At 41.1% G+C, this 13770-nt stretch overlaps 2 protein-coding genes across 5 annotated transcripts; one reads left to right on the forward strand and one right to left on the reverse strand.

Moving 5' to 3' along the window:
• Positions 1-584: 584 nt before the first annotated feature.
• On the forward strand, positions 585-11477 carry LOC109901549 (MICOS complex subunit MIC13-like). 2 transcript variants are annotated; one of them, XM_020497551.2, is made up of 4 exons: positions 585-773; positions 5551-5707; positions 5825-5876; positions 5961-6632. In XM_020497551.2, the coding sequence occupies exons 1-4, from the start codon at positions 745-747 to the stop codon at positions 6056-6058; spliced, it is 336 nt and encodes a 111-aa protein (XP_020353140.1). In that variant the 5' UTR covers positions 585-744; the 3' UTR covers positions 6059-6632. The 2 variants fall into 2 exon arrangements, with proteins under 2 accessions (XP_020353140.1, XP_031642012.1); XM_031786152.1 differs by lacking the exons at positions 5825-5876; positions 5961-6632 and adding an exon at positions 11376-11477 and having other exon boundaries at positions 588-773.
• On the reverse strand, positions 8734-13721 carry LOC109902489 (spindlin-Z). Of its 3 annotated transcripts, none has more exons than XM_020498874.2 (5): positions 13008-13459; positions 12264-12302; positions 11866-12119; positions 11440-11673; positions 8734-11110 (listed from the first exon to the last, which is right to left on the reverse strand). In XM_020498874.2, the coding sequence occupies exons 2-5, from the start codon at positions 12281-12283 to the stop codon at positions 10905-10907; spliced, it is 714 nt and encodes a 237-aa protein (XP_020354463.1). In that variant the 5' UTR covers positions 12284-12302; positions 13008-13459; the 3' UTR covers positions 8734-10904. The 3 variants fall into 3 exon arrangements, with proteins under 3 accessions (XP_020354463.1, XP_020354462.1, XP_031642011.1); XM_020498873.2 differs by having other exon boundaries at positions 12264-12305; XM_031786151.1 differs by having other exon boundaries at positions 12264-13721.
• Positions 13722-13770: the final 49 nt, after the last annotated feature.

Raw genomic sequence — 13770 nt, forward strand, 5'->3', positions numbered from 1 at the left:
ATTTGGATTCATGCAGCCTGCAAAATGATAAGCGAAATCCAGTAGGTTTCACCAATGACACAATCTGTCATTTCCACCATAAAGTGCAACAAAATTATAACATTATGATGATTGTTTAATATCAATCAATAAAATGTATTTATAAAGCCCTTTTTACATCAGCAGATGTATACAGAAACCCAGCCTAAAAACCCAAACAGCAAGGTATGCAAATGGGCCTATTGTTATCACTTTCATTATCACTGTCATAAATATGTTACTGATTTTTATTGTGCCTGGATTATTTTTATGCATGCACTATGCATTTGTTTTCTTGTGTTCTGAAATGGACAAAACAAAACAAAGAAAAAATTCCTCATCCCCCTTCCCTCCCCTCCTCATGATCAGCAGCATCCGGTCCGCAGCAGCATCAAATAGCATCAAAATTATTCAATCCATTATTCGTTTATTATACCCAGTAGAAATCCAGAAAAAAAATATTTTATTTGTAGGATAAATATAAATCGCTTTGGAAAATGACAGTCTCTAAATATATTTATTTGGATGTCTTTCATATCTTTGCGAATCAGCTACTCCCGCAATGTAAAAAAAAAAAAAACTTTATTGACTCACAGCTATGTCACAGCGTTTGCCCTTCAATGTAGCCGGTTACTATTCGTGGTCGAGTTCATTTATTTCATGCTTGCTGTTGCAACTAAATAAACGTTCATTTAAAAAAAAATACATTGATTTACCCGTGACACTATGGCTGGCAAGATTTTACCTGTTCTAAAGTAAGTTTTCCATTTCATACTCACGATAAACATTAGTATAGCTAACGTTAGCTAGCAAGTAATATGGCAAGCTTGAAGCAGGTTGAAATTTAGCTAGCTACAGATTTGCCTTGAACTTGGCTAGCTAGTTGTTGGCTAGCTAGTTATAGTTACTCTGTTGTCGTGAACTAGCTAGCGAAACAACACACAACCTACTAACGGCGACTAACCCCATTCCGTACAAATTTGCGCAAACGAGGCTGCAATGAAAACTAATGGGACTGAGTTGACGTCAAAATCTGGGGTGTGAACCACGTTTCTTGTCAAGCGTTGATTGACATGGTAATGTATCAATAGTATTGGAGAATAGTTGAAAAACGGACCCCTACGACGCTGCACGTTAAATTGTGACCTTTCATGACGTAACGTACAGCACGCGTAAAGCAACCAATTCTGTCTTACAGCCTCTCTCCACCAGGTGTAGCGCTTCTCTCACCGTTTAAAAATAAGAAAGGGACAGGGTAAGGGGGATAACTTAACTAGTCATTTTTTTGCGTCATCACTGCAAGCCATCATGACTCTCAAAAGCTGCTGTTTACTTCTGAAGATAACTTTAGCGCTGCCCTAAAAACCAGATTCAAATTTGACTCAAACCTTCAATAGGTATGGAATGACACATTATATGAACTCTACAGTGTTTTATTTACCTTTTAAGAGGTGATAAGTTGGACAGATCAGGTGAAAAAAGCTGTTTCCACATACAACATATCTCTCCCTTTCACTATCACACAATAGGTTTTGCTTCCCCACCTGCCATTTAAAAAAAAGACCAGATAGAGCGCATTGCCTGCTTGAATCATGCAGAGATGGGCCTCATGAAGGTCTCGTCATTGATTTTTGTTGGAAAGGGGAGAAATTGTGCTTTACAATATAATTGATATTACAGTTGATCTGGAAGTATTACTTTTTTGGGGTGCTAAAATAAGGGCAATTGTTACGGACCAGCACGATCTACAAAAGTGAGTTAGTTACCGTTAGGTAGGGATAGGGGATCGATAATAAACAGTAACAGCAGTCAAAAGAGATTAGTACAAAAAGGGTCAATGCAGATATTCTGGGTAACTACTTGAAAATGTCAGTGAAGACACATGCCAACTGGTCAGCGCATGCGCTGAGTATCCGTCTTGGTAATCCGTCTGGACATTAACCTGTTTAAAGTTCTTGCTCACACCTGCTATGGCTAGCGTGATCACACAGTCGTCAGGAACAGCTAGTGCTCTCATGCATAGTTCAGTGTTGCTAGCCTCGAAGTGCGCATATAATGTATTTAGCTGGACAGCTCGTGGCTGGGTTCCCCTTTGTAATCCGTGATAGTTTGCAAGACCTGTCACATCTGACGAGCATCAGAGCCAGTCTAGTAGGATTCTATCTTGGTCCTGTACTGACACTTTGATGGTTTGATGGTTCGTCAGAGGGCGTAGTGGGATTTGAAAGCGGCAGCTCAAGCCTTTGGCTTAGTACGAATGTTGCCTGTAATCCATGGCTTCTGGTTGGGATATGTTCCAACAGTGACCGTACGTACAATGTTGTTGATGTACTTACTAATGAAGCCGGTTACTGATGTGGTAAACTCCTCAATGCCATCGGATAAATCCTGGAACATATTCCAGTCTGTGCTAGAGAATCAATCCTGTAGTTTAGAGTCCACTTCATTGGACCACTTCCGTATTGAGAGCGTCACTGGTTCTTCCTTTTTGAGTATTTGCTTGTAAGCAGGAATAAAGAGGATAAAGTTATTGTCAGATTTGCCAAATGGAGGGCGAGGGGGAGCTTTGTATGCCTTCTCCCTACAATTCTCAGCCATTAGCTTCGCCCACAACTGCCTCGTGTACTACAAACCCGACACTGTTTTACCGTTTAGAAACATCAATCATCGCTTGCGATAAGGCTTTCGGAAAAAAACATGTGGCCCTTATCTTTCATCAGCGAGAATCCTTCAAATTCAAAAATTAGCTTTGCACAGATCCATAAAGCTATAAATGGGGGGGGGGGGGGGTGATGCGCATGCTTCAATGGGGCAGAAGTCCGTGTGTTGCGATACTGGATGACCAGATAGCTAGCAACAATTACAAGAAACTGCCATGTGGGGAATCGTAAGTGGCTTGTTTCAGCTAGTTTCATCTTGTTCTTGATACCATGTCTTGTTTTGAGATGTTGACTGATTTCATGGCGATGCAAAAAATTTGCTAGCTAGCTAACCAACAACTGTAACAATGTATTTGAGACAACAAGTGCTCATTGTGCAAATGTATTTGTTTTCAATAAACATATAGTTTTCATGTTGTCAACAATCTAAACCAACCGCATCTGTTTTGCCCCATAGTTGTGTACGCATCGCTTTTATTGCTAAACAACCAACCCCTCCATCTGACGAAACTACACTTCCAGAGTTATTCTTACATACAGATGTTCGGAGCATGCTAGACAGCTAATTAGCACAGGTGGTAGCCTCTTGTCTTCGGTCTGTTTTCCATAAACAAGCCCTAACATGGAGATACAGTGCATTTGGAAAGTATTCAGACCCCTTTCCCTTTTCCATATTGTGTTACATTACAGCTTTATTCTAAAATTGATGAAATTATTTTTCCCCAATCAATCTACACAAAATACCACATAATGACAAAGTCAAAACAAGAATTTTTGACTTTTGTACATTTATAAAAAACAAAAATGATCCCTATTCAGATCCTTTGCTATGCGACTCGAAATTGAGCTCCGGTGCATCCTGTCTCCATTGATCATCCTTGAGATGGTTCTACATCTTGATTGGGGTCCACCTGTGGTAAATTCAATTGATTGGACATGATTTGGAAGGGCACACACCTGTCTATATAAGGTCCCACAGTTGACAGTGCATGTCAGGAACCACCAAGACTCTTCCTAGCGCTGTCTGCCCAGACAAACTGAGCAATGGGGGGAGAAGGGCCTTGGTCAGGGAGGTGACCAAGAACCCGATGGTCACTGACAGAGCTCCTCTGTGGAGATTAGAGAACCTTCCAGCAGGACAACCATCTCTGCAGCACTCCACCAATCAGGCTTTATGGTAGAGTGGCCAGACGGAAGCCACTCCTCAGTAAAAGGCACATGACAGCCCGCTTGGAGTTTGCCAAAAGGCACCTAAAGGACTCTCAGACCATGTGAAACAAGATTCTCTGGTCAGATGAAACCAAGATTTAACTTTTTGGCCTGAATGCCGAACGTCGTGTCTGGAGGAAACCTACCACCATCCCTATGGTAAAGCATAGTGGTGGCAGCATCATGCTGTGGGGATGTTTTTCAGCGGCAAAAACTGGGAGACTAGTCAGGATCGAGGTAAAGATGAACGGAGCAAAGTACAGAGAGATCTTTGATGAAAACCTGCTCCAGAGCACTAGGGACCTCAGACCGAGGTGAAGGTTCATCTTCCAACAGGACAACAGCCCTAAGCACACAGCCAAGACAACACAGGAGTGGCTTCGGGACAGGTCTCTGAATGTCCTTGAGTGGCCCAGCCATAGCACGGACTTGAATCCATTCGAACATCTCTGGAGAGACCTGAAAATAGCTGTTCAGTGACGATCCCCATCCAACCTGACAGAGCTTGAGAGGATCTGCAGAGAAGAATGGGAGAAACACCCCAAATACAGGTGTGCCAAGCTTGTAGCATCATACCCAAGAAGACTTGAGGCTGTAATCGCTGACAAATGTGCTTCAGCAAAGTACTGAGTAAAGGGTCTGAATACTTATGTTTCTAAAAATCTGTTTTTGCATTGTCATTATGGGGTATTGTGTGTAGATTTGATGAGGGGAAAAAATGTGTGTAATCCATTTTAGAATAAGGCTGTATAACGTAACAAAATGCGGAAAAAGTCTAGGGGTCTGAATACTTTCCGAATGCACTGTATGGCCATGTGGGAACACACGCCCTAATTCTATCAAGATGTTTATCAATTTAATATATATATTTTTTGCTTATATGAACAAACCGGCCTTATGCTTCCAAAACCATACCGCAAGCGATTAATTTTAATGTTCAGACCGTAAGTGCAGCTGTATGCAAGCGGGTCGGATCTGCATGATTCCATATGTGTTGTCTTCAATATTATTCTACAATGTAGAAAATAGTAAAAATAAAGAAAAACCCTTGAATGAGTAGGTGTGTACAAACTTTTAGTTGGTACTGTACACTGAACAAAAATATAAACGCAATATGTAAAGTGTTGTTCCCGTGTTTCATGAGCTGAAATAAAAGATCCCAGAAATTCTCTCACATTTTGTGCACAAATTTGTTTACATCCCTGTAAGTGAGCAATTGAACCTTTTGTCAAGATAGTCCATCCACCTGACAGGGGTGCCATATCAAGAAGCTGATTAAACTGCATGATCATTATACAGGTGCACCTTGTGCCGGGGACAATAAAGGTCACTGTAAAATGTGCATCTGCTTGGTCTGTTTCGTAAGCATTCACAGAAGTCTTGCGATGTTGCGCCTCTGGGTTTAGATGTAATGTTACCTAACTAACAACACTAACTGCAGCTTGTTTGCTAGCTAGCTCAATAAGCTACACCCGATACGCCAGATAAACCTAACGTTAATGCATCATGATAACTTATTCTCCATGATGTTGCTATGAATTGACTATGTGCATATGGGTAGTCAGGTGTAGCTTAACACTGTATTTCTGTAATCTAAAACGAGGCACTTCTTACCATCCACAAAGTTGTTTCATCCCAGTGTCCCTATCTTTTTCTCTTACAGGTTGGCGACTAAGGTGACCATTGCAGGAGGTGCTTTGTATGTTGCCTATGATTCTGGACTATTAGGGGGAAGTGAGCAGGGCTCCAAGGTCATAGGAAAAGCTAAAGCTGCCTTTCCCCCTGCAGTGGATGAGTGGGTGAAGTACTTTGGCTTTGAGGTAAATATGCCATTATTGTACTGATTTAGCTGGTTCTGATCGACAGAACAATGCGTTATGGCATATGAGGTAAGTGAGAATATGTGAGGGAGGTAAAATGTACACTGTTTCTTTTAGCTTCCAGCTTTCCCTAAAATTGGATTTGCCCCTGTTGAAGCGTGGAACTCGGGTAAGAAATGGTTGACCGCTAATTCATAAAGGACTATTTTAAAGAGCTTTTGAGCTTTTGTCTTATTGCCTTATTGCGTTCCAGGGGTGCACTCCTCCATATCTGCTCTCTCATCGGGCCCTACAGCAGTGGGTGACTACACCAACCAAGGCTTGCAGTACCTGAAAGACCTCGCCAAATGAGTGACATCATGCAACTAGCAGACATTTAAGAACCAAATCCTCTGGAGTAACGCGACTGGTGCAAATACATACAGCCCTCCTGTAAAAGTCACTTGCTTGCTTTGAATGCAAAAAAATGCAGTGGTACAGTAACATTTGCAGAATTAGGTTTAGGCCAATTATACTTTTTTTGTTTAGTCTAGTTGCTGATAATGCCAGGACTCAATATTTGCATTTTGTTGTGTTGACAGCAATTTGTCAAGACAAGCAGATAACAATCTTCCTTTACCCTACTTTTTGAGTCAAATGATGACAGAACTTGGGTACCACAGAAAGACCTGCACCCAAGAGAGAAATCTAAGTATATCCTGATGGACATGTTTAGTGCTATCATGTCTTGTGTGTGTACACATTGTTAATTTTGAGATTTTTATTTAAGAGCGATTATATATTGTTCTGGCTTTGACCCAATTCCCAACCTATCCCATCATGATCCAACACATATTTTATACAAAAAGAATGTCTTGTGTGTGTGTATATAGATATTTAACAATTTTCTGAGTCTATAATAAACCTAAACATGTCAGTGGTGAGACATTTGGTGTGATGTGTTGTCTGTTGAACTGAATATGTTTAGGTTAGGGTTCTCCAACCCTGTTCCTGGATCCCTGTCCTGGAACGCTACCCCAGTTGTACCTAACCTGTTGCAGCTGATCAACCAGCTAATTATTAGAATCAGGTGCTCTATATTAGAGTTGGCGTTAAAACCTACAGGACAGTAGCTCTCCAAGAACAGGGTTTTAGGTTTTAGGTATACTGTAAGACAGCGTTTCCAAATTCCGGTCCTCGAGTACCACCCAACAGCACACATTTTTGTTGTAGCCCCGGATAAAAACACCTGATTCAAATTGTCAAGGGCTTGGTGATTAGTTGACAAGTAGAATCAGGTGTGCTTGTCTGGGGCCACAACTAAAATATGTACTTTTGGGGGTACTTGGGTGTAAGGTCATGTCTGTATTGCATGCTACAATTTGTACATGAAGTCCTAAAACTTAAAGGGTGTGTTGGTAAAGGTTCCGTCAAATTTAAATGAACTGTAAATCATACTGTACCTCCTACAGTGGGGCAAAAAGGTATTTAGTCAGCCACCAAGTGTGCAACTTAAAAAGATGAGAGAGGCCTGTAATTTTCATCATAGGTACACTTCAACTATGACAGACAATGAGAGAAAAAAAATCCAGAAAATCACATTGTAGGACTTTTAATCAATTTATTTGCAAATTATGGCGGAAAATAAATATTTGGTCACCTACAAACAAGCAAGATTTCTGGCTCTCACAGACCTGTAACTTCTTCTTTAAGAGGCTCCTCTGTCCTCCACTCGTTACCTGTATTAATGGCACCTATTTGAACTTATCAGCATAAAAGACACCTGTCCACAACCTCAAACAGTCATACTCCAAACTCCACTATGGCCAAGACCAAAGAGCTGTCAAAGGACACCAGAAACAAAATTGTAGACCTGCACCAGGCTGGGAAGACTGAATCTGCAATAGGTAAGCAGCTTGGTTTGAAGAAATCAACTGTGGGAGCAATTATTAGGAAATGGAAGACATAAAAGACCACTGATAATCTCCCTCAATCTGGGGCTCCACGCAAGATCTCACCCCGTGGGGTCAAAATGATCACAAGAATAGTGAGCAAAAATCCCAGAACCACACGGTGGGACCTAGTGAATGACCTGCAGAGAGCTGGGACCAAAGTAACAAAGCCTACCATCAGTAACACACTACGCCACCAGGGACTCAAATCCTGCAGTGCCAGACGTGTCCCCCAGCTTAAGCCAGTACATGTCCAGGCCCGTCTGAAGTTTGCTAGAGAGCATTTGGATGATCCAGAAGAATATTGGGAGAATGTCATATGGTCAGATGAAACCAAAATATAACTTTTTGGTAAAAACTCAACTCGTCGTGTTTGGAGGACAAAGAATGCTGAGTTGCATCCAAAGATCACCATACATACTGTCAAGCATGTGGGTGGAAACATCATGCTTTGGGGCTGTTTTGCTGCAAAGGGACCAGGACGACTGATCCGTGTAAAGGAAAGAATGAATGGGCAATGTATCGTGAGATTTTGAGTGAAAACCTCCTTCCATCAGCAAGGGCATTGAAGATGAAACGTGGCTGGGTCTTTCAGCATGACAATGATCCCAAACACACCGCCCGGGCAACGAAGGAGTGGCTTCGTAAGAAGCATTTCAAGGTCCTGGAGTGGCCTAGCCAGTCTCCAGATCTCAAGCCCATAGAAAATCTTTGGAGGGAGTTGAAAGTCCGTGTTGCCCAGCAACAGCCCCAAAACATCACTGCTCTAGAGGAGATCTGCATGGAGGAATGGGCCAAAATACCAGCAACAGGGTGTGAAAACCTTGTGAAGACTTACAGAAAACGTTTGACCTCTGTCATTGCCAACAAAGGGTATATAACAAAGTATTGAGATACATTTTTGGTATTGACCAAATACTTATTTTCCACCATCATTTGCAAATAAATTCATTAATTTTGTCTGTCATAGTTGAAGTGTACCTATGATGTAAATTACAGGCCTTTAAGTGGGAGAACTTGCACAATTGGTGGCTGACTAAATAATTTTTTGCCCCACTGTATATTGAATAGGTGAAAAATGGCAGAGGAAAGGGATGTGCAAAAAAAACTAACTTTATTACTCATGAGGAAAATAATTACACAAATGGGTTGGTAATTGCTACAGTTCCAGACCTGGGAGGAATGAAAGATGGAGGATAACAGAAGAGTGTACAATCTTTTGGAGTTTCATTTTACTGTACATAGAAACACCACAGCACAACTGGTGGTGATACAAGTAGCAAAGAAGCACTGACAATGTTTTTTTTTTACAGTCACATTTTCTACATAAACATTTTAGTAAAATCGGTCTGCAAAGACTCCCACAAGATTTTTTTTACCTCGGCAACTGTCAAAATAACCAATATGCTTGAATGCACTCTAGGCTGCATTCAAGTGATACATGCAAATCTGACAATCGATAGAATGAACCTTATGTACACCATGGACCAATGCACTGTGTAAATGAATGCACTGTATGCCCTGGAGTGAGACTAAGGACAGGAGACTAAATTTAAATACTTCTAGCCAAAACATTTGCGTTTTGGACTTCCTTGGATTACATTATGTACTGTAGCTCCCAAGTCTTTAAAATAAGATTAAAAAGTGAAGCCAGCCAGGCTGCAGGCTTTTTGAATGCAGTCTTTGCAGCATTTCTCTAGGTGAGAATTCTAGATGGACTTTAAAGCTGGTATTTCAATGGGATATTTACAATATAACAGGAGTATTCACAACAGCATACATTTACAATACACTACACAAAAGTTAGATTAAATACTGTATGCGTGTTATAACTTTTCTTTTCTCCATGCGTTTTTACCATTATGATATACCGATGCTGCAATATGCCACTTGTTCTTGCACAAAAAAAGTATCTTGACAGAAAAAGACAATGTGCCAAATCTTTAGCATATTTATGTGAGTAATTTAAAGTGCACCCTACAATATCAACATTTGAATGAGACTAATCAACGGTCATGGATGTTCGATTGGAGGAAATAGTCTTATACTGCATTAACTGCCAAACATTGCACATATCCTCTTATACAAACAGACAATAGCAAAAACCTGGTACGCAGCATTTGACACTTTTTCATTAAAGCATTTTTTACTTTGACTAATACTGACCAAATAGTGGCCTTAACAGTAAATGGAATAAAATTGTGAGCGGTTAGCAAATATATACAGTATGGCGACATGATCAGCCTGAAGGCACTTTATGTTTGTTTTCTATTCAAGATCAGAATGTAGTGTAAAGCACTGCCTCTATTCCACTCGAGCTAATCATAGTCTGATGATGTTGGGATTCTGAACCTGGTCAGGTATTGTTAAGGCCTTTTCCCAATCACTACAAATTAATCAGGTTTGTCTGGTCAGGAAAAACTTGCCCGAACTTTATGAAGACCTGTATTCCTTGTTTCTAACAAGTCTTGATTCAGCATTATGAATAATTTTGTTGATGTTCAAACTAGTAATTGAATCATCAGTGCTCCTAGGCCAGTGCAACCCAGTACTATGAAGCCAATGATAGCACTGTGGGTTCATCAAGGAATGATTGTCTATGAACTGACTGACACATAAATCAAACATAGTTGCCTATTAATAAAGGCAGTATTTAAAAACAAAAAAAATATACGTACAGGGGCATCACAGCTTATTGCATTTCTCCTTCAAAGGCTTCACTGAACACTACAGCTCAAACTAGTCTCTACAAATATTCACCTATACATCATGCTTGCTGTTTGGTCATTCAAGGACCACATATGAATGGCTATCGGGGCCAGATTTAACTATTCGTTTTATAATATATAATTCAGTTCAGCTTTGAATAAAGATAATTGAGCATCAGGATGTGGGAGACAATTCAAACGCGGTCGTTATTGCACTTTACAGTAAGTCTGTCATTGTAGGGCAAGGTGCACTCCTGGACTGTCCGAGATGTGAATCTACTGTGCAGCACAACAACCAAATGGGGTAACTGAAGAAGTGAGGAGGTTTAAATAGGTCCTTCCAAGTGTACATGTTCCCACTCTCCTCCTAGTGGCCTACAATAGCATTGCTACAGTTCTGCTGTGCATACCATAGAACTAGTTTTAAATGTGGAATAAAAGATTGCACTTCCTGAATAATAAAGTGTAACTGTTATACCGTCCAGGGCCTTAAGAGAGATGGAGAGAGAGTGAGGAGGATACGTGAAAAGTAAGCAATGGAGTGAGCAATCAAGTGGCCTAGGTGGTCTTGACCAGGTCGTAGACATGGATGTGAAAGTCATCGTCGTATTTGATGTAGTATACGGAAGGCTTGGCAGGGACTTGATAGATCACCAGGCCTGTTCGCTTCACACCTTTGTCAGTAACATACTCAACCTGCTTCCCCACTAAGCTCTCAGTCTCCTCGCCGGGCTTTCGGTCAGCCGGAAGCAAGTGCTTATTTTCTACAGAGAAAAACAATGAATAACATCAATGCTAGTGGTCTGTTCTTCAAATCTACTTTGGGGCATTATCAAAAGATGCTATCTTAATCAACATGATTATATGTATTCAAATATAGAAATATTTGTCATTTCGAAAAGTCACATAGGACGAGTAAGAACAAACACAAATATTGTCCGCAACACTCCTAAAGCCACCATCATCTTATAATTAGTGTGTAAAGACCAAACAATTTCTACTCTATAATCACCCTCCTGTTTTCTTTAGGGAGAAGTATCTGAACACCCTGCTGCAGGTGGAGATGATGCTGAAGCAGAGAAATGGTCGGTACCTGCTTCAGGTAAGATCCTGAGATCTCCATCTGCGTAGTCGTCCCACAACTGGTACATGTAGAGCACGGGGTCCTTCTCATAGGTGATGTAATACCAGTTAGTCATGATGGGAGCCCTGGAGAGGACCATGCCTCGCCACTCATTCTTCTCTCCATCCTCCTTCTCAAATAGGTGTTCCACCGCTTTGCCTACCAACTCCTCCGCCCCGTGAGGAACCTTGATCTTGTTGTTGACTGTGGAAGCAGATAAATGTCATCAAGGCAGAGACCAACATCACATAGCCACCGTGTCCCTACGGTCTGATCATGCAGTATCAGATATACAATAAAAACATGTTATAACTTGTGCAAACCAAATCACGTTTTTGCATTACTCTCAGAAGATGTGACGCCTGAACTAAAAAAGGATCCCATCACATCACTCACCAACTTTCTCTGTCAGGACCTGTAGATTAGACACCCTTTCGTCCTTGAATAGCTCGATGCCGTAGACACAGTCAAACCCATCGTACTTGACCATAAATAGTGAGGGGTTGACACTGAGACGGTCCAAGACGGTGCCTTTCCATTTGCTCTGGTTGCCCTTCTCCCTCCAATTGTGCTGTATTCTTACTCCCAGGAGACTGTTGGGGTCAGGGGTCATCACTGTGGAATCACTCAGCTCCCCGCTACTCCGCTTTCTGGGGGATAGTTAAGCAAATCATATTTGTTTGTAAGTGTAGCCTACCTACGTGCAGCTTTCTCTGACCGTCTGGAAAGAGGAAAATCTCCAAGTGTTAATGTTATGATAACATAATTATAGAAAACTACATATTTACACATACCTGCCCCTTTTCTTGGACATCCCTCCAAAAATTCAAATACTGCTGAAGGAACAAACAGACAACGATGCTCAGAAATTCTGTGAGAGAAACAGCCATTTTCTTTAAAATAATACTAGTCTGGAAAGAGACTGAGCTGTAAAGTAGTGGATGAGACAGACAAAGAGAGCAGCCAATAGCTTAGCATGTCTGAATAACTTCCTGGTCATTTCCTTGTATGCATTGCATCGATGGAGGTCACTGCAATCAATGCAGAATGCACTTATTTTTTAAAGGAACAAAACTGCCGCAGTTATATATCTTTACTCAAAATGTCAATCGATAGTAATTCATTATGTCACTATTTGAACTAACACAATCGTTATTCATGAACAACAAACTCATAGATTGCAAGTTGGCTATGAGAGATCAAGAGATGTGCTATTCAACTTCAAGAAAATACGTCAGCCTCCACTGTATCAGACAAACATGCAGAAATGATTGCAGCCTATTTGAATTCGTCGCAACGATTGTATCAAAAATGAATCGTCAATGTTTTAAGATCTAACATATCGCATACACTGCTGATGAGACATGGATAATACGCGCCACAGGCACTGTTTGATCGTAATATGTTATCAAAAATCATTGTCTTTATGCCAACTCTACAATACTGTTGTTCGGCACAAATGTAAATGTGGGTCCATGACCCCGATAAATAAGCTATACACCGATGGCCTATATTCTCTATCGAAAATATAAAATTACCTGTACACGAATTTCATCCCAAAAATATTCAATTCTTCCTGCAGAGAAATGCACACTGCCGCCCATGCAAACCTCGCGAAACCTATGGAAAATGGGAGGATACTTCCATGGGAGAAAAAACTACAGCCCCCATAGAACATTGAGGAGGGATGAAAGTAGAGAGGGAGGTGAACGTGAGAGCAATGAACAATGGGAATTGTTGTCATTGTGGTGGTGACCTCAGGTTTCGTTTTGGTAAACTAAACGATATTGATCAAAGGTAAGACCCTGTTGGTTTAACAAAAAAGGTATGGTTTAACAAATGGTAGGCTACTTGGGTGAAACCTCTGGGTGAGACAGTTGCACATCAATTATTATGAGTGACAGATGACACCTGAAAGTTGTAGAGGTATGTTGCAGGTAGACCTATGCTGTAGGACGCTGTGTAAATAAATAAAACAAAGGTTCAGGTCCTTGAATGCTTATACTGTGGTGTGTAGGGTACTGATCTCTGTGGTGTGTAGGGTACTGATCTCTGTGGTGTGTAGGGTACTGATCTCTGTGGTGTGTAGGGTACTGATCTCTGTGGTGTGTAGGGTACTGATCTCTGTGGTGTGTAGGGTACTGATCTCTGTGATGTGTAGGGTACTGATCTCTGTGGTGTGTAGGGTACTGATCTCTGTGGTGTGTAGGGTACTGATCTCTGTGGTGTGTAGGGCACTGATCTCTGTGATGTGTAGGGCACTGATCTCTGTGGTGTGTAGGGTACAGATCTCTGTGGTGT

The sequence above is a fragment of the Oncorhynchus kisutch genome, linkage group LG13 (genome assembly GCF_002021735.2).
Source record: "Oncorhynchus kisutch isolate 150728-3 linkage group LG13, Okis_V2, whole genome shotgun sequence".
Taxonomy (NCBI): Eukaryota; Metazoa; Chordata; class Actinopteri; order Salmoniformes; family Salmonidae; genus Oncorhynchus; species Oncorhynchus kisutch.